The sequence below is a fragment of the Heterocephalus glaber genome, unplaced genomic scaffold (assembly GCF_053883595.1).
Source record: "Heterocephalus glaber isolate CG9 unplaced genomic scaffold, H.glaber_assembly_v1.0 deba00001497, whole genome shotgun sequence".
Taxonomy (NCBI): Eukaryota; Metazoa; Chordata; class Mammalia; order Rodentia; family Bathyergidae; genus Heterocephalus; species Heterocephalus glaber.
The window spans coordinates 21433462-21457782 of record NW_028258320.1 but is presented as its reverse complement, the minus strand read 5'-3'; the positions used below and the strand labels follow the sequence as shown (position 1 = coordinate 21457782).

Genomic DNA, 24321 nt, shown 5'->3' with positions numbered 1-24321 from the left:
AAACTCTGAAAAAGACATTGGAGAGGATATCAAAAAATGAAATGACATCACCTATTTTTGGATGGCAGAAAAATATTGGTCAAAATGATCATATTATCAAAAATAATACATAGATTTTAATGTAATCTCAATGAAAATATTAAGAGCACTCTTCATGAAACTAGAGAACACAATCTTAAAACTTATATAGAACTAGAAAATACTCAGAAGACTCAAACCAATACTTTGCAATAAAAGCAAAGCAAGATGTACCACAATTCAATACTTCCAATTATATTATAAGGCTATAATGATAAAAACAGTATGATACTGACATAAAAATAGACGTTGATCAACTAAACCCCAGGCACATTCAGTATATGCTCTTCCACTAAGTGGTCAAAGATATACATTGAGAAAGATAGCCTCTTTTACAAATAATGCTGAGAAAAGTTGTTATCCATTTGCAGAGAAGAAAGAGAAAACCATATTTCTCACTGTGTACTGAAATCAAATAAAATGGATAAAAATCCTAGATATAAGAACAGAAACACTGAATCTATTAGAAGATAAAGTTGGTGAAATTTGTGAAGATATAGGCATATGCAATGACATTCTGAACAGAACCGCAATTCTAGAAGAAATAACACCAACAATCAGCATATGGACTTATACAATATTAAAAGGCATCTTGATGACAAAGCAAAAAGCCAACAAAGTGGAGTCAACTTACAGAATGGGAAAAATTTCTTTGTCAGCTACTGCTCAGAGGACTAATATCTAGAATAAGTAAAGAACTAAAAAAGACACCTTCCAAAAATAAAAGACCAAATCAAATAGTGGGCAATTTAAATGAATAGATTTCCCTCAAGAGAAAAAGTAAAAGCCAGGGATGTAGCTCAGTGGTGCTGTCCCTGCCTGCCAAGCACAAAGTCCTGAGGGCAATATACAGTATGAGAGGAGAGAAAGAGAGAGAGAGAGAGAGAAAATAAAAATACGCAATAGGTTTATGCAACAAAGTTCAACTTCTTCGATCAGGAAGAATGACTATCATGAAGAACTCAAAAATCAATAAATACTTGGGAATTTCTGGGGGGAAATGAACCCTTCTATATTGGCAGGAATATAACCTAGTACAATTACCATGGAAATCAATATAGAGATTACTCAAAAATCTAAAAGTAGAAATTTCATTTGACTCAGTTATACATCTTCTGGGTATTTTTCTGGAAAGATATCATATGATAGTGACATATCTATCCCATGACTATGCATAAGCATTAATAACTAAACCTTGGAAACAGGGTATATGTCTCTCAAGAGATTAATGGATGGAACAAAAAGGGTATGCATATACAAAATACAATACTAATTTAGTCATAAATAAGGATAAATTTGAGTCTTTATAGAAAAACGAAAATACCTTGAGTGCAATGCTTAGTAAAATAAATCAGACATGCAAGTTTAAATATCACATAGTTTCTCTTATATGAGAAATCCAAATTATAAATAATATGAAAGGCAAAATAGAAGAAAGATGATAGGAAATGGAGATAGATATTTTGGACATGGGAAGAAGACCTAGGGATGGGGAAAGTGGGCAGGAAGGAAAGAGAAAGGGAAGTAAAAACTCAAGATGCCATATGGATACATACCAATATACTGTGGTGAATACATTCATTTTGCATCACAAACATATGCTAATAAAAATGTGTCTAGTGAAATCTGGTAATATTTTCTGCTAATTTAATTGCATGTACTTTTATACAAACTCAAGTTGAGTTGGCCCTAACCTGAATTTATCTAAAAGATGTGGTATGAGCAAGGGAGCAGCTGCTCTGATTCTAGCTCTTCCACCTGTGATACTGTAATTGCTGGCCACTACTCACAGCTGACATGATGAGCTCTCCTCCCAGGTTCTGGATCTCAGCTTTAACTTGACTGCAGATTTTCAGTTGGTGGGAGTAGAATTTGATCTGTTCCAGATAAGCCAGTAAATCCTGTTTGCACGATGGGTCTGGACACTAAATATGCATCAAAGATAGAAATGGAAAGAGCAAAATAAATAAGAGGCAGAACAATGTGTGTAAAAATTGTTATTGCAGATACCAGATGAGTTTTCATTAAGCTCAGTTTCTCATGTCTAGCCCATGTAGATTCTGATACGCCTCCACCTCTAGAATAGCTTATTCAATTTTCACCCTTTATTACTTTAGCTTAGATAAAATAAATGTTAAAGGAATTTTCCAAAATGTAAAGGTACAAAAAGCAACTGCCTTCAATTTATGGTAAGCATAGAAGCTTTCAGATTAACCTTTTAGGAAAACCTAAAGAAATACTTAAACTGCAATTCTTCCCTTCACCTATACTGACTATTAGACTACTCCTTGAAGTCCATAGTTCTGCCCTATCTATCTTGTATTATATATATGGAAAAAATCATCTACAACAAAACACATTATGCTTTATTACTTTTACCATTAAATGGCCGGGGATTTAGCTCAGTGGTTCTATGCCTGCCTTGCAAGTGAGTTCGATGCCCAATACCAAACCCCCCCCCCAAAACCAGGACCTACTTTTCCCATTAAATGTTGTTGAGTATTTACAGACAAAGAAAACCATGATCTACCAGAAGATCAGAAACAGCACATATGTTTTAGGCTTGCATTAAATTTTGTTACCAAAAGAAACAACCGATAGATAACTGTATTATCTTCTGTAAGGATTACCTGGAAAACGCTATAGTTTTGAGCTTTATTATAACATGGTAAACATCTTGGGTTAAGGTTTAGTCTTTCCTTCTCCTATGTCACAATTGCAGATTTTTAAAAATCTCCTCTAATTCCACTTTTGATAAATTTTCATAAGAACATGGAAATCTAGATATATTTAATATGCAAAGATATTCATTGTTTAAGTATTTATAATGGCAAAATGTAGTAATAACCTAAATATCCTAAGGTAATGGAAAGAATTTGAAGATTTATCTGTATCATGTGGCAATATAGAATCTCAAGAAAATAAGATCTTCAAAGGATTGTAGGAACATGTTTTTGGAACTAAAAAAATAAGTGTTTAAAATTTAATATACTACACAAAATATGCATTTAAAACATGATGAAAGATAAATATATTTTGATCAATAAACATAATAAAATAGTTTTTATTTTCATCTTGTATTTTATATCTTTGAATAAATATATATACTATTTATATAATTATAAAATGCTATAATAACAAGCTTTAATGTCATTTACTCAAACTTTAAATTAAAAAGTAGGATGCAAGACAAGAAAATACTTCACACATTTCTGCAGTATGCATTGGAGATAAGTTCCACAACCATGTGGATAACACTAGTTGCTCAATTTCCTTATATAAAATGACAAAGTATTTGCATGTAAACTATGTACATCCTCCCCATATACATTAAACCTTTATTTGCAATACCTAATAAAATGTAAATACTATGTAAATAGTTGTTATTGCTTACAGAACATCGACAAGAAAAGCAAGTTCATGCAAGTTCAGTATGATGCAAATATTGTAGGCTTGGTTAGGCTGTTGTAGTTTGGGAATAATGTCAGTCTTCTCACTGACAGCTACTTTTTATGCAGTAAGCAGTTACTAACCACTCCGTTTAGTAAATTCGTTTCCTGAATTGACATTTTTATTTGTAAACTGTAAGTTTGATTAGTGTGGATTTTTTTCCTTACAGATCAGTAGCAATATAAAATTCCTGATAGGGCCCGGGATTTAGCTCAGTGGTTCTGGCACATGCCTTGCAAGCACAAGGTCCTGAGTTCGATCCCCGGTACCAAAAATAAAATAAAATAAAATAAATTCCTGATAAATTGAACTTGCAAACCAATAATTAGATTCTTGACCAATAACTAATGCTGCAATCACTCAAGTTAAAAGAAAATATGCAGTCTCTCTCAACAGGCTCCCTCAAGGCCATGCTAGAAGAATCTATGATTCCATTAAGGAAAGGATGAGTCAAATAAGAGGAAAGTTTGAACTTGCACTTCTGAAGCTAAAAGTTGCTTAATAACGATTTATCCTTCACTTACAGAATTGATGAAAATCTTGGTTATATCTAAAGATAGAACCCAGCAATATAAATGAAGTAGAAAAACAAAATAAGTAGTAAATTTTCATAAACAAATAAGTAGTAAATCCCCATGGTATAAAAGTTATTAAAGCTTTCCTTTTCATTGATATTCAGAAAGCCTTTCTGAATGTTTTTTAATTGACATATAATATTTATAGATATGTGAGGTAAAGATATCTATATGGTGTAATGATCAAGTAAGTAATTTGCATTTCCATCTCCTCAAATATTATTTCTATGTCTCTGAGTTTGTAGAAACAGAAGTAGAAGAATTAACGATTTCCACTTTAGGAATATTATTCTACTATTGACTAAACCTTGTGACCATTTGTGCTTCTTCTTTAGAAGAACATCTATTTATTACCTTTGGCTATTTTTTATTGAATTATTTGGAGGGGTTTTTTGTTGTTGTTATTGAGTTATAGTACTTCCTTAGATTTTGAATATTATCTCTTTATCAAGTACTTGGTTCACAAATATTTTTCCTAATCTATAAATTGTTGCATGTTACACTGTACATTGTTATATTGTTAATTTAAAAGCTCAAAAGTCAAATACTGCTTTTTACACCTTTTACATTTATTTTGAGGTTATGGTGATTGTTATTGGAAATAAGAAGGAGAATATCTCCTGGATTTCCAGTAGGGGGTTCTCATATGGGGTGATCCCACCTTTTACATTTTTATAAGAAAGTGAAAGAAAACTTTGCTCCCTAGATTTTCTAGAATATTCCTGCCTTTGATTTTATTTTTCCCCAATAAAATTTGCATAAAATAACTTTAAAGCAATCCTGCCAGGGATGTTTTGGCAGATCAAGTGGTAGGTGGGCTACCATAGCAAACTGGTTATCATTTCCTATTTAACAGGAGATGTCGACCAGGACATCTCTTAGCTCTTTAATTCATGAAATCTTAAATTTTAAATTCTATAATCACAAGGACACCTACTACAGGTGAATGGGCACCTGTAGAAGGCATGTCAGCATAAGTGATTTTCTCACATTAAACTAGATTTCACTCTTCTAGTAAGACTTTGGTAGCAACACAGAACACATCATTTAGAAATAAGGATAGTGAAAAATGTTCATCTCCTTTCAGTTGTATTTTAGGAGTGAATTACCAAAGTGGACACATTTAAAGAACTTTATTCCATAATCTTGGCAATATTTTGGCCTATACTGGAGTATAAACTTTATTTAAGACACATTTAAAATGACTTGCAATTACAGATAGCAGCTTAAATTCTAATAAGCTGGCAAAGTTTGTTAATTAAAATTATTAGATGTCAATGTGAATTTAAAGATTAGAAATTTTAAGCAATTACTGGCAATAAAGGCCCACAAGGCCCATGACTTTTCCCTTCACACAGAGCTAATTTCACCATCAATAATCCAGCTCTCATTTTACCTTACTCAAGGTCACAGATCAGTGATCCTATCTTTTACTGTATTTTTATTATCTCTTTTTCCAATGAATGAAAGTATCAACATAAAAATCTCAAAATAAAAACTCTCCTTCATCTCTGTAATTCTTCTTCTTCATATTTCTCATTTATTTATTTATTTGAAACTAATTTTATTGGTACATTTTAGGTGTACAATATAATGACATTCATCGGAAATTTGTACCTTTACATAATCTCTCTTGGTTCTTACTTTTTCCCATTCCCCCACCCTCCGTTCAACCCCTCCATCCCTCCCCATTTACAAAGCCTTTGTTTCCATTTTTTCATTTTCTCATATTAATTCCATTCCCTTCTTTCCTTTCCCCTAACACTCCCACTTCTCCTTCCCCTTTGCCACTTTTCTTCCTATTTTACATTATCTAATATAACTTTTAGTCCTTATTTACACTTTCAGTTTCTCACACAAGAGAAACTATTTGGTATTTACATGCGTGTCCTATTTATTTCACTTAAGAGTATCACCTTACTGTGCATCCATTTAGCTATAAATGTCTCTAATTTCTCATTTTTATGGCTGAATAGTACTTCATTTTATTAAAAAAAAACACATTGTCTTTGTCTAGTTGCCAGTTGATGGGCAACTGGGCTGCTTCCAACTTTTAGCTATTACAAACTGTGCTGCTATGAACATGGGTACATATATATCATTGTCGTATGATTCTTTTAATTCTTTGGAGAAGATACCTAGCAGGGAAATAGCTGGATCAAATGGTACTTCTAGTCCTAGTTCCTTCAGGTATCTCCATACTGATTTCCACAGTGGTTGCACCAGTCGACACTCCCATCAGCAGTGGGGCAGTGTTCCTCTTTTCCCACAGCCCAGCTAGCATTTGTTATTGGTTGATTTCATAATAACATCCATTCTTTCGAGGTGAGGTGAAATCTCAGCGTTGTTTTCATCTGCATCTCTTGAATGACCAGTAATGTTGAACATTTTTTTCATATGTTTATTTGCTATTACTACATCTTTGAGAAATATCTGTTCATTTCATATGCCCATTTTTTGATTAGGTCTTTAAATGTGAGAGGTGTGATTTTTTAAAAGTTCTCTATAGATTCTAGATGGTAGACCTTTGTCTGAGGAACAGGAGGTGAAAATTTTTTCCCATATTGTGGGTAGTCTTTTCACACTGTTGCTGGTTTCTCTTGCTGTGCAGAAGCTTTTTTAATAAGAAGAGATCCCACTTGTTGATTGTTTGTGGTACTTCATGGGAAACTGAGGTTTTGTTCATAAAATATTTTCCTACACCAATGTCTTCAAGAGTTCTACCTAACCTCTGTTCCAGCCAGTTCAGCATTTGTTTTAATATTTAGATCTTTAATCCATTTTGATTTTAGTTTAGTGCTTGGTGAGAGATATAGGTCTACTTTTAATCTTTTGCAAGTTGAAACCCAATTTTCCAGCACCATTTATTAAAGAGGCTATCTTTCCTCTGGTGAGGGTGTTTGGCTCCTTTGTCGAAGATGAGGTGGCTGAGTGTGTCTGGAGTTGTTTCGGCATCTTCTAATCTTTTCACTGGTCTTCAGGTCTGTTTCTTTGCCAGTACCATGCTGTTTTTATCACAATAGCTTTGTAGTATAATTTCAAGTTGGTGGTTGTCATACCTTCTGCCATGTCTCTGTTGCAATTCTAGCTCTCTTATTGTTCCAAACAAATTTTTGGATTGTTTTCTCAAGGTCAGTGAAGTATGCTCCTGGGATTTCAACTGAGATTGCATTTAATCTATATAGCAGCTTTGGAAGTATTGCCATTTTCACTATGTTGATTCTTCCTATCTAGGAGCAAGGGATGTCTTTCCATCTTCTGAAATCATCTTCAATCTCTCTTTTCAGAGTGCTATAGTTTTCAGAGAAGAGGTCTTTGATTTCTTTTGTTAGGTTGATTCCTAGGTATTTCAGTTTTTTGGATGTTGTTGTGAAAGGAATTTTTTTCCCCATTTCTCTCTCAGTGATTCTATTTTCCTGTAGAGGAAAACTATTGACTTTTGTGTGTTAACCTAGTATCCAGCTCCTTTACTGAATTTGTTTATTAAGTCTAGAAGACTTTTGGTGGAGTTCTTGAGGGCTTCTTTGAAGAGAATCATGCCATCTGCAAATAATGACAATTTGACTTCTTCATTTCCTATCTTTATTTCTTTTATTTCTTTCTCTTGTGTAATTGCCATGACAATATTTCCAAAACTATATGGAAAAGGAGTGGTGATACTGGACATCCTTGTCTTGTTCCTGATTTTAGTTTGAAGTATTTCAGGTTTTGACCATTTAGTATGATACTGGCCATTGGTTTTTCATAGATGCCTTTTCTATCAGACTGAGGTAGAGACCATCTATTCCAATTGGGGGGAGGGGGCATTTAAAAAAGTTTTTTAGAGTTTTTATCATAAATGCTTGTTGGATTTTGTCGAATGCTTTTTCTGCATCTATAGAGATGATCATGTGGTTTTTGTCCTTGCCTCTGTTGATATAGTGTATTACATTTATTGATTTGCATATGTTGAACCATCCCTGCATCCCTGGGATGTGTATGATCACGGGATGTGTATGTCACAGTGTATGATCTTCTTGATGACCCTCTTTATTTTGTTTGCCAGTATCTTATTAAGGATTTTTACATCTATATTCATTAGTGAAGATTGGCCTAGAGTTCTCTTTTTGGGTTGGATCTTTCTCTGCTTTGGGGATCAAGGTGATGCTTGCTTCCACAAATGAAGTCGGGAGTACTGCTTCCCTTTCAATTTCATTCAAGAGTTTAAACAGCAGTGGCAGCAGTTTCTCTATAAATGTCTTGTAGAATTCAGCAGTGAACCCATCATGACCTGGGCTTTTCTTAGTTGGCAAGTTTTTAATTATGTTTTCAATTTCATTGATTGGTATTGGGTTATTTAGAATTTTTAGGTCTTCCTCATTCAAATTTAGTCATTCATACATATCTAGGAATCTGTCCATTTCTTCTGTGTTTTACATCTTATTGGTGTATAGGTTCTCAATGTATTGATCCTCTGTACTTCTGTTGGGTCTGTTCTAATTTCATCCTTTTCATTCGTAATTGCATGGATTTGGGCCTTTTCTTTCCTTTTCTGATAAGGTTGGTTAAGCATTTGTCAATTTTGTTGATTCTTTCGAAGAACCAACTCTTGGCTTCATTGATTTTTTTTGTATTGTTCTCTTAGTCTCCATTGCATGATTTCTGCTCTGATCTTTATATAATTTCCTCCCTTCTATGAGCTTTGGATTTACCCTGCTCTTCTTTTTCTAGAATCTTGAGGTTTGGCCTCAGGTCATTCAATTGGGCTTGCTCTGTTTCCTAATATGAGTATTCACTGTTATGAATTTCCCTCATAAGACTGTTTTCATTATGTCCCATAGATTCCAATATGTTGTATTGTCATTGTCATTTAATTTCCTCAGTGACCCATTGGTTATTCAGATGTATGTTTTTCATTTTCCATGTGTTTACGAAATTCTTGTGGTTTCTTTTGCTATTGATCTCCCATTTCATCACACTAAGGTGTGGTAATATACAGGGGATAACTTCAATTCCTTTGCACTCAAACATGTTCTATGAGTGAGTATGTGGTCTATTTTGGAGAATGACCAGTGTGCAGCTGAAAAGAATGTGTATTCTCATTTTGTGGGGTGCAACACTCTGTAAACATCTGTTAAGTTCATTTGTTCAAGAGTTTGATTGTGTTATAGTATTCCGTTGTTTATTTTTTGTCTAGTTGATCTATCTATTTGTGACAGTGGGGTATTGTGGTCCCCCACTACTATTGTATTAGTGCTTATTTGATTTTTTACATCCCTTAGTATTTGTTTTATATAGTTGGGTGCAGTAGTGTTTGGTGCATTTATGTTTATGATTGTCATCTCTTCCTTTTGAATTGTTCCCTTTACAAGGATGTAGTATCCTTCTTTGTCTCTCTTAATCAGTGTTGGTTTGAAATCCACTTAATCTGAAAAGAGGATAGCTATTCCTGCTTTTGGGGGGGTTCCTTCCTCATGGAGTATTGTTTTCTATGCTTAAACTTTCAGTCTTTGATTTTCATTTTGAATTAAGTGTGTTCCTTGTATGCAGCATATTGTTGAATCTTGCTTCTTGACCCATTCTGCCCATCTATTTTTTTTGATTGGTGAATTGAGAACTTTAACATTGATGGTTATAACTGATATGTATTGACTTATCATTGTCATGATTTTTCTTTTTCTTGGATTCTCCTCCTTCGCATTTAATTTCTTGTTGTCCCTGATGGATTCATTCTGCTGGGCTTCCTGGACTTGTGACTCTCATCTTTTCCTAGGATATTGTCTAAAATTTTTTGGAGTGTTGGTTTGGTATTCATGAAGTTCCTAAGGTGCTCTTTGTCATGAAAGGATCTTATTTCTCCACCAATTTTGAAAGATAGTTTTTCAGGATACATCAATCTGGGCTGGAGGCTGTTTTTCTTTAGGACTTGAAATACATCACTCCAAGCTCTTCTTGCCTTGAGGTTTTGCATTGAGAAGTCTGCTGTAATTCTGATGGGCTTTCCTTTGTGTGTGATTTGTTTCTTTTCTATCACTGCTTGTAGAATTCTGTTCTTCTGTTGGATTTCTGGAATATCGTGTAGATTTTTTTTGATGATGGCTAGTTGGAGTCTCATATGCCTCACTTATCTGTATATCAAGTTCTTTTCCCCTGCTTGAGAAGTTTTCTGCCATCACTTCTGTGAACAGTTTATGTCATCTGCACTCTCTTCTGTTTCTTCATTGACTCCGATCAGTCTTACGTTATTCTTCTTTGCATCATTTAGTAGCTGGTGGATTGATGTCTCATGATCCCGTACTATTTTAAAGAAATTTTTCTTTTCCTGGTCACTAATTGCAATCTTATCTTCTCTATGTGAAATTCGGTCCTCACATTGGCTCATTCTGCTGCATAAATTTTCAATGGAGTTTTTAATCTCCTGGAAATCTGTTTGCATCTGTTTTATCGATTCCATTTGTTTCCTAGTTGGGATTCCATCATGTTCCTTGGCTCCTTTATTTATTTATTTATCTATTTGTTTGTTTGTTTTTTTGGTACTGGGGATCAAATTTGGAGTCTTTTGCTTGCAAGGCAGGTTGTGAAACCACTGAGCCAAATCCCGGTAGTCTCTATTTTTTAATTTGTGTCCTGTCTAGATTTATTAGTCGTGTCTTGCATTATGGGCCCAATCTCTGCTGTTATCTGAGAAATTATTTCTGATTTCATTTTTTCCAGATCCTCTTTCATTGTCAGTTCAGGCAGTCCAGATTGTTTGGTATCCGATTGTTCCATCTCATTTCCCTTTGTTGTTACTTTACATGATCTGGAAGTCTGGTTTTGAGACTTGTTTACATGCCTTTTCATTTCAAGGGGGGTGGTGTGCTGCTTGCGCCCTTTCAGCTCACCTCAGTGTTGGGGGCAGTGGTATGGCATCCTGGAAGGTTCACCTCCTTTCCGCTGGGGGCAGCTCTTCTCCTTGGCACTGGTGAAATATTGTGAAATGAAGCCGCAAGGTGCAAAACACTGTGTGTCACAATCTATCATTCCATCCAGGAAAGGGGGTCTCCATGCTGTTGTTTGTAGCAAACAGCTCTGGAAAGGCACTGCTTTTAAATTCTGAGGTCAATCACAGAATGCAGTGCTATAGGCTTGCCTGGACGTTCTTGGAATTTCCATCCAAATAAAATTCATTAGCAAACTCTGACCTGGAGGATCTCTGAGCAGTGCTCCCTATGAAGAGGCCATGAGGATCTGTGAGCCCCTGTGTCCTCCACATTTCTTATTTTTTTCAAAACCATGACTTCTAAAAATATTTCTTTTTTTCCAGCATCAGATTTATTTATTTTAAAAGAGTTTATAAAGTTAATTATCATATATACAGATTCAAAACTAGATGAATAGGCCAAAGAACATATAAAACACGGAAGATAATTGTACTAAGTCAAGTTACACTTTTAGATGCATTGTCTACACTGGATTACAATATATTTTTTCTCCTTTTCCTATTTTTTTTATTTCCTACTTTATATATATTAAGTTGTTTATAGAAGAGAAACCATGTATATTTAAGCTTGGTGTATGAGTTATTTCACTTAGAATTATTGTCTCAAGATACATTCATTTTCCTACAAATGATTCAAGTTTATTCTTCTTTATGGTGAGTAATACTCCATCATATATAAATACATTTTTTTATCCAGTCATCTTTTGATGGACACATGGGCTGTTTCCAAGATTTTTACATTATGAATTGTGCTGTTATAAACACAATTATGCATGTATTATTGTAATAAGATGTCTTTTGCCACCACCTGCACAGCGTAGGGTCCAAAGCTGAAGAGGGTTGGGAGATGAAAAAAGATGATGAAGAAAGCAAAAAAGAAGTATACATACCAAGATTATGTTTGAAAGTTGGGAGCAGGTGGAACCACAGTTTGTAGGGAGCTAATGGTTGCCTGGAGCACCATGCTCTTTATTTATAGTGGAAGGCAAGATGGAGCAAATAGTGCTACCTGGCCTACATGGCCTATGCAGTGTAGTATGATTGTTTTGTGATTGAGCATGTGCAGGAAGGGAACAGGGAAGTAACTGGTAACTGTTACTGAAGTGACAAGGTAACTGTCTCTCGGGGCTGTGCCATCCAGTGTCTACAATATTAGGAGAAATCTATGCAGGAGAAAGGGAGCAGTGAGGAGAAAGGGAGCAGGGAAGAGACTAAGGGCCATCCTGAGGCTCAGCACGTGGCAGTCTTTAACTGTTTTGGGTAGATACTTAGAACAGGAAAAATGGGTCAAATGAAATTTTGATTTTTAGTTTTTTGAGGATGCTCCATATTGACTTCCATAGTGTTTGTATCAGTTTACAGTCCCACCAAAAATGAAAGATTCCTTTCTGTTCACAATCTCCCCAGCATTTGTTATTTGTAGATTAATTGATGGTAGCCATTTTCTCTGGAGTAAGATGGAATCTCAGTGCTGTTTTAATTTGCATTTTGTGAATGGCCAGAAATATTAAATATTTTTTCATGTATTTATTGCCTGTTTGTATTTCTTCATTTTAGAAGTGTATTAATTTCACATTCCCTTTTTATTTCATTGAGTCTCTAAATTTGAGGGGCCTAATTTTTTTCGAACTTTTTATATATTCTGGATATTAACCCTTTACCTGAGGAGTAGCTGGCAAAATTTTTCTTATTATATAAGTCATCTCCTCACTCTGTTGTGGTTTCCTTTACTGTGCAGAAGCTTTTTAATTTGATGTGATCCCATTTGTTGATTCTTGGTATTCTTTCTTGTGCAGTCAGGATTTTGTTCAGAAAGTCTTCACACATACCTATGTCTTCAAGAGTTTTACTTATGTTGTTTTCTAAGTGTCTGTGTTCTAAGGTTTTATATCTTTGATCCATTTTCATTGTTGTTTAGTGCATGGTGAGAAATACGGGTCTAGGTTCCACTTTTGGCAAGTGCTTATCTAGTTCTTCCAGTACAATTTGTTAAATAGGCTGTCTTTCCTTCAGCAAAGGGAATTGGCCCCTTTGTCAAATATAATATAGCTCAGTGTGCCTGGAGTTGTTTTTGTATCTTCTATTCTTTTCCACTGATTCACAGGCCTGTTTTTTTCCCAATACCACGTTGTTTTTATCACTGTAGCTTTGTAGTCTAACTTGAAGTCTGAGATTGTGATACCCCCTGCCTTGCTCTTTTTGTCCAGAATTGCTTTTCCCATTCTAGGTCTTTTCTGGTTCCATATGAATTTTAGGATTGCTTTCCTCAATTCTATAAGAAATGTTATTGATATTTTATTGGAATTTCATTAGATCTATACAACAGTTTTGGAATTATGGCAATTTTGACTATATTGGTTCTGACTATTCAGGAATAGGGGATATCTTTCAATTTTCAAATATGCTCTTATATCTTGATTTCAGAGTACTATGGTTATCATTGGAGAGGTTTTTTACTTCCTTGATGAGGTTAAGGTTTTTTACTTCCTTCATGATTCTTATTGCTCTCATGAACAGTCATAATCCTGGAAATGGCTTCAACTTTTCCAGTCCACAGAATTTTATTTCATTGATATCACTAATGATCTTCTGATTACCAAATGTATCTATTCCAGTCCTTCCCTCATTTCTTGTCTAGATCTCTTATCTTCTTGCTGTTCCACTCACTCAACTCTGTTAAGAGAATTTTATCTTCATTCTCACAAGTGTTTTTTCCTATGTTTATAGAAGTCGTTCTAACTTTCTTTGTAAGCATTTTGCTTTTCTTTGCCTCCCCCTATTGTTGTGACTAGTTTTTGTCATAGGCCAACTTTTCACTATAACATTAATCTTGGAGAGAAATAGGCACTGCTTTGGCATTTGATGTCACCTACACAATACAAATTTTAAATCTCTATCACATAGCCCCATCTACAGATGAATCATATACTTACTGCATATCTTGATCCTACTTAAACATCTTATCAACATTTCACATTAATGCTTACAACTCCCAACTATGTCCTTCTCAGTCTTGCCTACTATAAAAAACTATTTCTTATTTTGTTTCTTAAATTCTTTTATTGGTAGATTTTAGATATACAATAAGTTTGCATTTATCATTGGGTGCTTGTATCTGTACATGATATATCTTGGTTCTTATTTTTTCCCCATTACCTTTTTGCCTATCACCCCCTCAACCCTTTCATATTTACATAGATTACATTTCCATTTTTTTCTTTTCTCATAATTTTTCCTTTCCTTTCTTTCCTTTCCCCTTTCCCTACCACCACCTTATACTTTTGGATCTTTTTGTCCTATTTCAAGTTTTCAATTATTCATTTTAATCGTTTAAACACTTATTTATACTTTAAGTTTTGCACAGTAGAGAAACTATTCAGTATTTACACGTGTGTCCTATTTATTTCACTTAAGAGTATGGCCTTATTCATTTAGCTATAAATGACTCTAGTTTCTCATTCTTTATGGCTGAGTAGTACTCCATTTTATTAAAAAAACCCTACATCTTCTTTATCCAGTTGATGGACACTTGGGCTGTTTCCAAGTTTTAGCTATACAAACTGTGCCGCTATAAACATAGGTGCACATATATTGCTGCAGTATGATTCTTTTAATTATTTTGGAAAGATGCCAGGCAGGGGAATAGCTGGGTCAAATGGGACCTGTACTTCTAGTTCTTTGAGGTATTTCCATACTGATTTCCACAGTGACTGCACCAGTCAACACTCCCACCAACGATAGAGAAGGGTTCCTTTCTCCTCACACCACCACCAGCATTAGTACTTGGTTGATTTCTTGATAGCAGCCATTCTTTCTGGGGTGAGGTGGAATCTCAGTGTTCTTTTCATCTACCTCTTTTGAATGACCAGTGATGTTGAACATTTTTTCATATATTTATTTGCTCCTTTTACTTCTTTGTCTGAGAAATGTCTGTTCATTTCAGATGCCCATTTTTGAATTGGGTCTTTGAATTTTGGCAGTCTGATTTTTTTCAGTTCTTTATATATTCTAGATAGTAGTCCTTTGTCTGAGGTACAGCTGCTAAATTTTTTTTCCCACGTTGTAGGTTGTCCCTTAGCTCTCTTGGTGGTTTCTCTCGCATTGCAGAACATTTTTAATAAGATGAGATCCCAGTTGTTGATTCTTTGTGCTAGTTCCCATGCTACTGAGGTGTTGTTCATAAAGTCTTTTCCTATGCCAATGTCTTCAAGAGTTCTACCTAACTTATCTTCCAGCAAGTTTAGTGTTTCTGTCTTAATATTTAGATCTTTAATCCACTTTGATCTTAGTTTAGTGCAAGGTGATAGGTAGGGCTTTAGTTTTAATCTTTGGCACGTTGAAATCCTCTTTTTCCAACACCATTTATTAAATAGGATATCTTTCCTCCAATGATGATGTTTGGCCATTTGTCAAAGATGAGGTGGCTGAGTATGTCTGGAGTTCTTTCTGCATCTTCTAATCTATTCCACTGATCCTCAGGTCTATTTATTTGTCAGTACCATGCTGTTTTTATCACAGTAGCTTTGTAGTATAGTTTCAAGTTGAGGATCGTCATACCCCCTGCTATGTCTCTGTTGTCTAAAATTGCTTTTGCAATTCTAGGTCTCTTCTGGCTCCTAATGAATTTTTGGATTGTTTTCCCTAGTTCTGAGAAATATATTGTTGGTTTTTCAATCGGCATTGCATTAAATCTATATAGTAGTTTTGGAAGTATGGCCATTTCTCTATATTGGTTCTTCCTACCCAGGAAAAAGGGATGTCTTTCCATTTTCTTATATCCTATTATTTCATTTTAGGTATAAAATACAGTTACATTAATCATTGTGATCTTGTACCTTTACATGATGTACCTTGGTTCTTATTTTTTTCACCCTTCCCCTGCCTTCCCTTCACCCTCTTTACCATTCCCTATTTGCAAAGACTTTGTTTCCACTTTTTTGTTTTCTCATATTTTTTCTTTTCCATTCTTTCCTTCCCACTTCCCCTACTCCTTTAGACCATTTCTTCCTATTACACAGTATCAATTATACATTTTTAAAATTACATTACCAAAATTTAGAGGACATTTCCACAGGTTTTACAGAACTTAAAATGATATAGAAAGCATATTACAAAAATCTTTCTTGAAATAAATTTGACAACTTCTAAGAAGTACCTTGGAAGACAAATTAATGAATCTCACACTGGAGGAAATATAAAATTTGAGTAGCACCTATTAAAGAAAGTGTATTCCTAGATTGAAAAATCTACCTATATGACAACAACAGGCTCATATACATTTTAACTGATAAACTGCATCAAATATTTAAAGCAGAAGAAAGAAGAAACAGTTCTCCCCTCATTTTTGGAACTCAGCATTATGCTAATACTAAACTGGATACAGATAATAGAAGAAAAAAATATGAACATAGAAATTTGTTTAACAAAACAAACGATTAGAAGTCAGGTTTGGCAGTATGTAGAAAGTGTTTTATTATAAGGATGGCAGTGTTGGTTCAGTATTGGAAGATCCACCCCTATAAGTAATATTTTAACAGAGGAAAGTAAAAAGCCATATGATCCTGTCAGTAGTTGAAGAAAAAGTATTGGACTAAATTGTACAGTTGTTCATGGTAAAAGCTATCAGGAGACTAGATGTAGAACAGAACCTTCTCAACAGATAAGCCATGTACTCCATACTTCCAGCAAAATTGCCTTATATGAATGGAGAAGACACAATGCTTTCTCCCTAAGGTGGGGAACAAGGACAGATATGCCTGCTCTTCATCTATTCATTAAATTTTGAAACTTAGGCCCAAACCAAAATAGTCTGGCAATAAAATGACACAAATACCATATGATTGGCAAGGTTGAAGTAAAATCTTTATATGTAGATGAAATGATCATGTACAGTGAAAATACTAACAAGTCTTTTCAAGCCCATAGAACTTGCATTTGAATTTAGCAGTATTAGAAATCACAAGATATATATATATAAATTCAGGTCTATGAATACTTCCAATAAATGAATAATTGGATATTGAAATTTAAAGTTATGTAGGCATACAAAGGACCTAGAAAAGTAAAAAGAAAAAAAGCAGTGTTGGAAGACATTTATTATCTAATTTTAAGACTTTCTCTAAAGCTACACTAATCAAGGCAGTGGTGGCATAAGGAAAGATATATAGATGAATGGAATAAAATGGAGAATCTAGAAATAGAACCACACATATATGGTCCACTGAGTTTTGAAAGATTATTTAACATTAACATTTTATAGAACATAAACTCAATTCAAGATCAGAGGAAGAGAAGTGTTTTCAGAAAATGGTACTAGAACACCTAGTATCTATATGTAAAAAATTAGCCTCAACCATTTATTTCCATACATAAAAATAACTTGAAAGGATCTATGAACCTAAATATGAAAGTCTAAAAGTATAAAACTTTAAGAAGAAATTATAAGGGAAAATGTTCATGAATTTAGGGTAGGCAAGAATTTCATAGGATACAGAAAACATGATGTATAAAAGAAAGAAATTGATAAATGACAGTCCATCAAAATTTAGAACTTTAAATGACATCGTTAAGAAAATGAAAAGTAGCCCTTAAACAGACCATATTTATTATAAATATAACCTAAGACCAGAATATATATAGAACTCTTACAGCTCATTAATAAACAACCCAATTAAAAAGTAGACATAAGAAGATGATAAATAGCCAGTACAGATACATATTGACTTATTGTCATGACTTTTTCTTTTTGTATGATTCTCCCCCCTTTGCATCTAATTTCTTGTCACTCCCAACAGATTAATTCTGCTGGGCTTCATGGGGTTGTGATCCTTGTTTGTCTTTTCCTAGGATATTGTCTACAATTTTTTGGAGTGCTGGTTTGGTATTCATGAAGTTCCTAAGTGCTCTTTGTCATGAAAGGATCTTTTTTCTCCATCAATTTTGAAAGATAGTTTTGCAGGGTACATCAATCTGGGTTGGAGGCTGTTTTCCTTTAGGGTTTGAAATACATCACTCCAAGCTCTTCTAGCTTTGGGGATTTGCATTGAGAAGTCTGCTGTGATTCTGATGGACTTTCCTTTGTATGTGATTTGTTTCTTTTCTCTCACTGCTTGTAGAATTTTGTTCTTCTGTTGGGTTTCTGAAATCCTAACTATTATAGGCCCATGTGTAGATTTTTTTTGATCAAGGCTAGTTGGAGTCTATATGCCCCCCTTATCTGAATGCCAAGTTCTTTCCCCCTTCTTGGGAAGTTTTCTGCAATTGCTTCTGTGAAGAGTTTTTTTATGTCACCTGAACTCTCTCCTGTTTCTTCATTGACTTCCAGTCAGTCTTATGTCATTCTTCTTTGCATCGTCTAGTAGCCACTGTATTGATTTCTCATGGTGCCTTAGTATTTTAAAGCAATGTTTCTTTTCCTGGTCACTAATTGCAATCTTATCTTCTGTGTCTGAAATTCTGTCCTCACATTGGATCATTCTGCAGTATAAGGTTTCAATGCAGTTTGTAATCTCCTGGAAATATGTTTGTATCTATTTTATGGATTCCATTGTGTTTCCTGTGTTGGAATTCCATCATGTTCCTCAGTTCCATATTTTTTTTATCTGTCCCTTCTTTAGATTTATGAATCATGTCTTGCACTCTGGGCACAATCTCTGCTGTTATCTTAGAAATTATTTCTGATTTTATTTTTGCAGATCCTCTTTTGTTGCCAGTTCAGGGAGTCCAGGTGGTTATCTATCAGAATGTTCCATCTTGTTTACCTTTTGGGTTGCTTTAGGTGATCTGGAAGTCTGGTTTTGAGACTTGTTTATGCATCTTCTTATTTTGATCGAGTGGGGGGTGTTGCTGGTGCAAGCTTTGCTCACCTCATGTGCACTGGGGCTGGGGGTGGTACTTCAGCCTGGACACTTCCTCCTTGGTGCTGAGAATGACTTGCCTCCTGTACTCTCTCTATAAAAACTATTTCTATAGTTAATATATGGTTTGACTGTATCTCTTAAATTTAATGTATTAAAATTGAATTCCAATTGTGATTTACTAAGAGGGTGGAACCTTAATCCTACTGTGATGTTTAGAAATGGAATCACCAGATGCCCATGGCAGTGAGTCACTTAGCCTGCTGGAGAGAGAGGTCCCTAGCTCCTGGGAGCCCCACTCCATCCAGCTTGCACCATGCCCACCGGCCACCAGACAGAAGGTAAGGACCCCTCACCACTTGCCATGGTGGTGACCTGCTTAGCCACAGAGGTGCCTGCAGCCCCCGCCCCCTGCCTCTGACCTCCTGGCTGTGCTGCTACCTGGTTCCACACTACAAAAGGCACAGGTGACACCAGACCAATGTACTTGCTAAGTTGGAGGGATCATCACCTCCCTTCAGAACCTGGACTATCTTCAGGGGAAGGGCAGCTAGAACCTGCAATAGAACCTTGCAGAGTTCAACCCTGCAGGAGGACAGGGGGCTTGACTTGGGACTTGCAGCCAGAAATCAGCCTGAATAACAGGTCTGCAACTGGCTTGCTGAGACAGCCCACATTGTCTATTGTGACAGCAGAAACTTACCCTAAAGGAGGGTCTTCATTTTCATTTTTTTGTTATTTTCAAAATTATTATTACTTTGTTGCTCTTATTTTAAATTTTTTCCCTACTCTTTTCAAATTTTTATTTTTCTCTTCTTTTTTCTTTCCTTTCTCTTTCTGTTCCTTCTCTCTCCTCTCTCTCTCTCTCTCTCTCTCTCTCTCTCTCTCTCTCTCTCTCTCTCTCTCTCTCTCTCTCTCTCTCTCTCTCTCTCTCTCTCTCTCTCTCTCTCTCTCTCTCTCTCTCTCTCTCTCTCTCTCTCTCTCTCTCTCTCTCTCTCTCTCTCTCTCTCTCTCTCTCTCTCTCTTTCTCCCCATCCCACACTGTACTTCATCTCCCTTTTTCTTCCTGTTTTGGCCCTACTTCAGATTTCTTCTTTATTTTTCTTTTCTTCTTTTTTTCCTTCTCTTGCCTGTGTCCTCTGGCCACACTGCTAACCTTCCCCTATCCTTCTACCTATCTATCCCTCCCTCCGCAACTCCTTCTAACTCCTCATCCCAAAAGGTAAAGTTGCTATTTTGAATAGTTTACTCACTATAAACGTATGTTGGGTTGGTCCTCAATTTTGATTTAAATCACATAGTTAAATGTGATAGACTAATAACTACCACAAATTGTCATTTTCTAAAATGTACTTGATGCTATGGTGTTGCTGATTGTATCACTTGGGCTAAGGTGTTGCTATTGATCTAATCAGTTGTCCTTCCTGGTATAATGGAAATGAGATAGCCTCAGAGTCATGAAAGATTCAAAACCTAAAGACCAGCTATATCTGGAAGATACCTCTGAGAAGCAATCATTCCATAAGAGTTTTAATTACAAGCCACAAAGCTACTTACAATATGCAATTTTGAAGTATCAACCCAGGAATTAAACCAAGGACAGTACCAAAAACAAAAATGAGAACACATTTCCACCCTACCAAGGGTAAATTCTGGGGGAAATGAGGTGGAAAAGCGTGATAATCAAACAACTGGACACCCTGAACTGATAGTACAGGAAGTAACCTAACAGATGAATGAGGCCCTAGAAAAATTCAATACAGAAATAATTTCCCAGATAATTACAGAGATGGTGAGCAGAGTGAAAGACATGATTAGAGGCTTTAGAACAGAAACAGATGAAAAAAAGATGAGCTGAGAACCATGCTGGAAGCCATGAATGCCCAACATAAGAAAGAAATGGAATCCATGAAACAGATTTAAACAGATATGCAAGAGATTAAATACTCCACTGAAAGTATGCACAGGAGATTAAGAGAATGGGAAGATAGAATATTTAATGTAGAAGCCAGGATTGTGGTTAATGACTATGAAAACAGAAATTTCTTCAAAATAGTAAGGGACCATGAGAAATTAATCCAGCAGCTGCTTGATGATGGAAGGAAAAATAAAATAAGACTGATAGGAGTCCACAAAAAAGCAGGAGAAAGTACAATTAACAAAAAAAACCCACAAAAAACTGTTCACAGAAGTAATAGTAGAAAACTTCCCAGACAGAGGTAGAGAATTGGACATACACATAAGTGAGGCATATAGAACTCCAACTAGCCATGATCAAAAAAATTCTACACCTAGACATATAATAGTCAAGATCCCAGAAACCCAACAGAAGAATAAAATCTTACAAGCAGTTAGAGAAAAGAAACAAATCACACATAAAGGAAAGCCCATCAGAATCACAGCAGACTTCTCAACACAAACCCTCACATTAAGGAGAGCCTTGAGTGAAGTATTTCAAGCCCTAAAAGAAAATAACTTCCAACCTAGAGTGTGGTATCCTGCAAAATTACCTTTCAAAATCGATGGGGAAATTATATACTTCCATGACAAGGAACACCAGGGAAATTTCATGAATATCAAATCAGCACTCCAAAAATTTCTAAACAATATCCTAAAAAATGACAATGAAGGTCACAACTCCATGAAGCTCAACAGAGGGAAGCCACCATGCAAGGCAAGAAATTAAAGGGAAAAATAAAAAATAAAAGAGCCAACAACAGTAAAACATCATAATAAGGATGAGTCAATATCTATCAAGTATAACCATCAATGTTAATGGCCTCAATTCACCAATCAAAAGAAACAGACTGGCAGAATGGATTAAGAAGCAAGATTCAACAATATGCTGCATACAAGAAACACACCTAACTCAAAAAGAAATTCATAGACTGAAAGTAAAAGGATGGAAAACAGCTCTCCATGTGACAGGAACCTGGAAAAAGCAGGGGCAGCAATCTTATTTGCAGACAAAGTAGATTTCAAACAAAAATTAATTAAGAGAGACAAAAACTAATTAAGATGGTCACTACACCCTTGTGAAGGGAACAATCCAAGAGGAAGAGATAAAAGTCCTAAACATATATAGGCCAAATACAAATGCCCCCAACTATACAAAACAAATATTAATGGATATGAAAATCCAAATAAGCACTAATACAATTGTAGTTGGGGACCTCAATACCCTACTATCACAAATAGACAGATCAGCTAGACAAAAAAATAAACAGGAAAACTCTAGAACTGAACCAAGCTATTAAACAAATGGACTTAATAGACATTTACAGAGTGTTCCACCCCACAAAATCAGAATACACATTATTTTCAGCTGCACATGGGTCATTCTCTAAAATAGACCACATACTAGCTCATAAGAAATGTCTAAGTAAATGTAAAAGAATTGAAGTTGCCCCCTGTATATTATCAGACCATAGTGCAATAAAATTGGAGCTCAATAAAATAAGAAACCAAAATACCTCCACAAACATATGGAAATTGAATAACACCCTCCTGAACAACCAGTGGATCACAGAGAAAAGTAAAGAAGAAATTAGACAGTTTCTACAAGTAAATGATAAAGCCAGTACAACATACAGGAATCTATGGGACACAATGAATGCAGTTCTACTAGGGAAATTCATAGCAGTGAATGCCCATATTAGGAAAACAGGGAGAATTCAAATTACCAACCTAATGCAAAAAGTCAAGCTCCTAGAAGAGCATAACAAACCAAAAGCTCATAGAAGAGAGGAAATTATAAAGGTCAGAGTAGAAATCAATGCAATGGAGACTAAGAGAATGGGACAAAAAAATCAGTGAATCAAAGACTTGGTTTTTTGAAAGAATAAATAAAATTGATAAAACTTTAGCCAACCTAATTAGAAAAAGGAAAGAAAAGGCTCAAATCTATGCAATTAGGAACAAAAAAGGTGAAGTTAAAACAGATCCAGCAGAAATCCAGAGGATCATCAATACCTATTTTGAGAACCTGTACTACAATAAAATGGAAAACACAGAAGAAAAGGACAGATTCCTAGATACATATGAATTGCCAAAGTTAAATGAAGAAGAAAAAGAAATTCAAAACACCCCAATTACAATGAGTGAAATTGAAAATGTAATAAAAAATTTACCAACAAAGTAAAGCCCAGGTCCTGATGGCTTCACTGCTGAATTCTACAAGACATTTAAAGAACTATCACCATTACTCTTTAAACTCATCAAGGAAATTGAAAGGGAAGCAAGGCTTCCAAATTCATTCCTGGAAGCAAGTATTATTATGATTCCAAAACCAGGGAAAGACTCAACCCAAAAAGAGTACTACAGGCCAATCTCTCTAATGAATATACATGCAAAAATCCTCAACAAGATACTGGCAAACAGAATACAGAGGGTTATCAAGAAGATCATACAACCTGACCAAGTCAGATTTATCCCAGGGAGTCTGGACTCTTAGATTTATATTCCACTTCTCCATCCTTGTGTTTATTCATAAACAACATGTTTAAGAATTTTGATAACTAAAAACATTCTGTCCTTCAAGATTATAATGTCTAATGAAGACAAAATGTGTACCAGGGTTCTACAGGACTTAAACAAACATGCCTCATATTGCATATTTAAACTAAACCATCTTAAGACTTTTCTAAAGTCAAGATATTTGGGGAGATTGAGAAAAATAAGCTGAACTGAGTTCAATGTATGTTTAAATGGAAGGTTTTATTACACTGTGCCGCATAAATAACTATTATATAATAATAACTTTAAAAAAAAGTTTAAGAAGATAGGTATATAACTATCCTGATTCAATTATTATATAATGAATACATGCAGAAAATTATTAGACTGAACCTCATATATTTGTTTGTAATTTAAAAATAATACATGTGTATTACAAATGAATATAATAAATAATAACATATACAAATTACAAATAAACAGAAGGCTTTAATTCTCTTTCCAGCTACGTATAAATAATTGTCAAGTAGTGAATTGCACCTGGCATATACAACAAATACATGTTCATAGGAGCAAGGTAGAGAAGAGTCAAAAGAAAGAAGAAGAAAGGACAGGTAAGCAGAATTAGAAGGCTCAAATAAACTGATTCATTTCATTCTCTGAACATCTGAACTTTGAAACTGTATATAATTAAACTTAAATTTACTAACAATGTGTATATGAACTACACTACACTATCATGTGTATTTTATACATTTGAAGTTTATTCTAGGTAGGAATGAAAATTAATTGCTGGTTGACCTTCTGACCCTCCAGAAAAAAATGCACACTAGGAAGCATCATAAAATTGTTGAAAATTTTAAATTAGATTGATAAATCTAGACAGCAACTAATCTAATAATTGAGACAGCCCTAGAAAATTATTTAATAATGTGTATAGAAAATG

At 34.8% G+C, this 24321-nt stretch overlaps 1 protein-coding gene across 12 annotated transcripts in view; it reads right to left on the bottom strand.

The window, feature by feature from the left end:
- Positions 1 to 24321, bottom strand: part of Ctnna3 (catenin alpha 3) — a 1794873-nt gene that overhangs the window by 55466 nt on the left and 1715086 nt on the right. For all 12 annotated transcript variants that reach the window (XM_021259452.2, XM_021259448.2, XM_021259451.2 and 9 more), the window contains one exon: positions 1869 to 2003. In XM_021259452.2, the coding sequence (XP_021115111.1) occupies positions 1869 to 2003 (135 nt within the window). The remainder of the gene's footprint in view (positions 1 to 1868; positions 2004 to 24321) is intronic.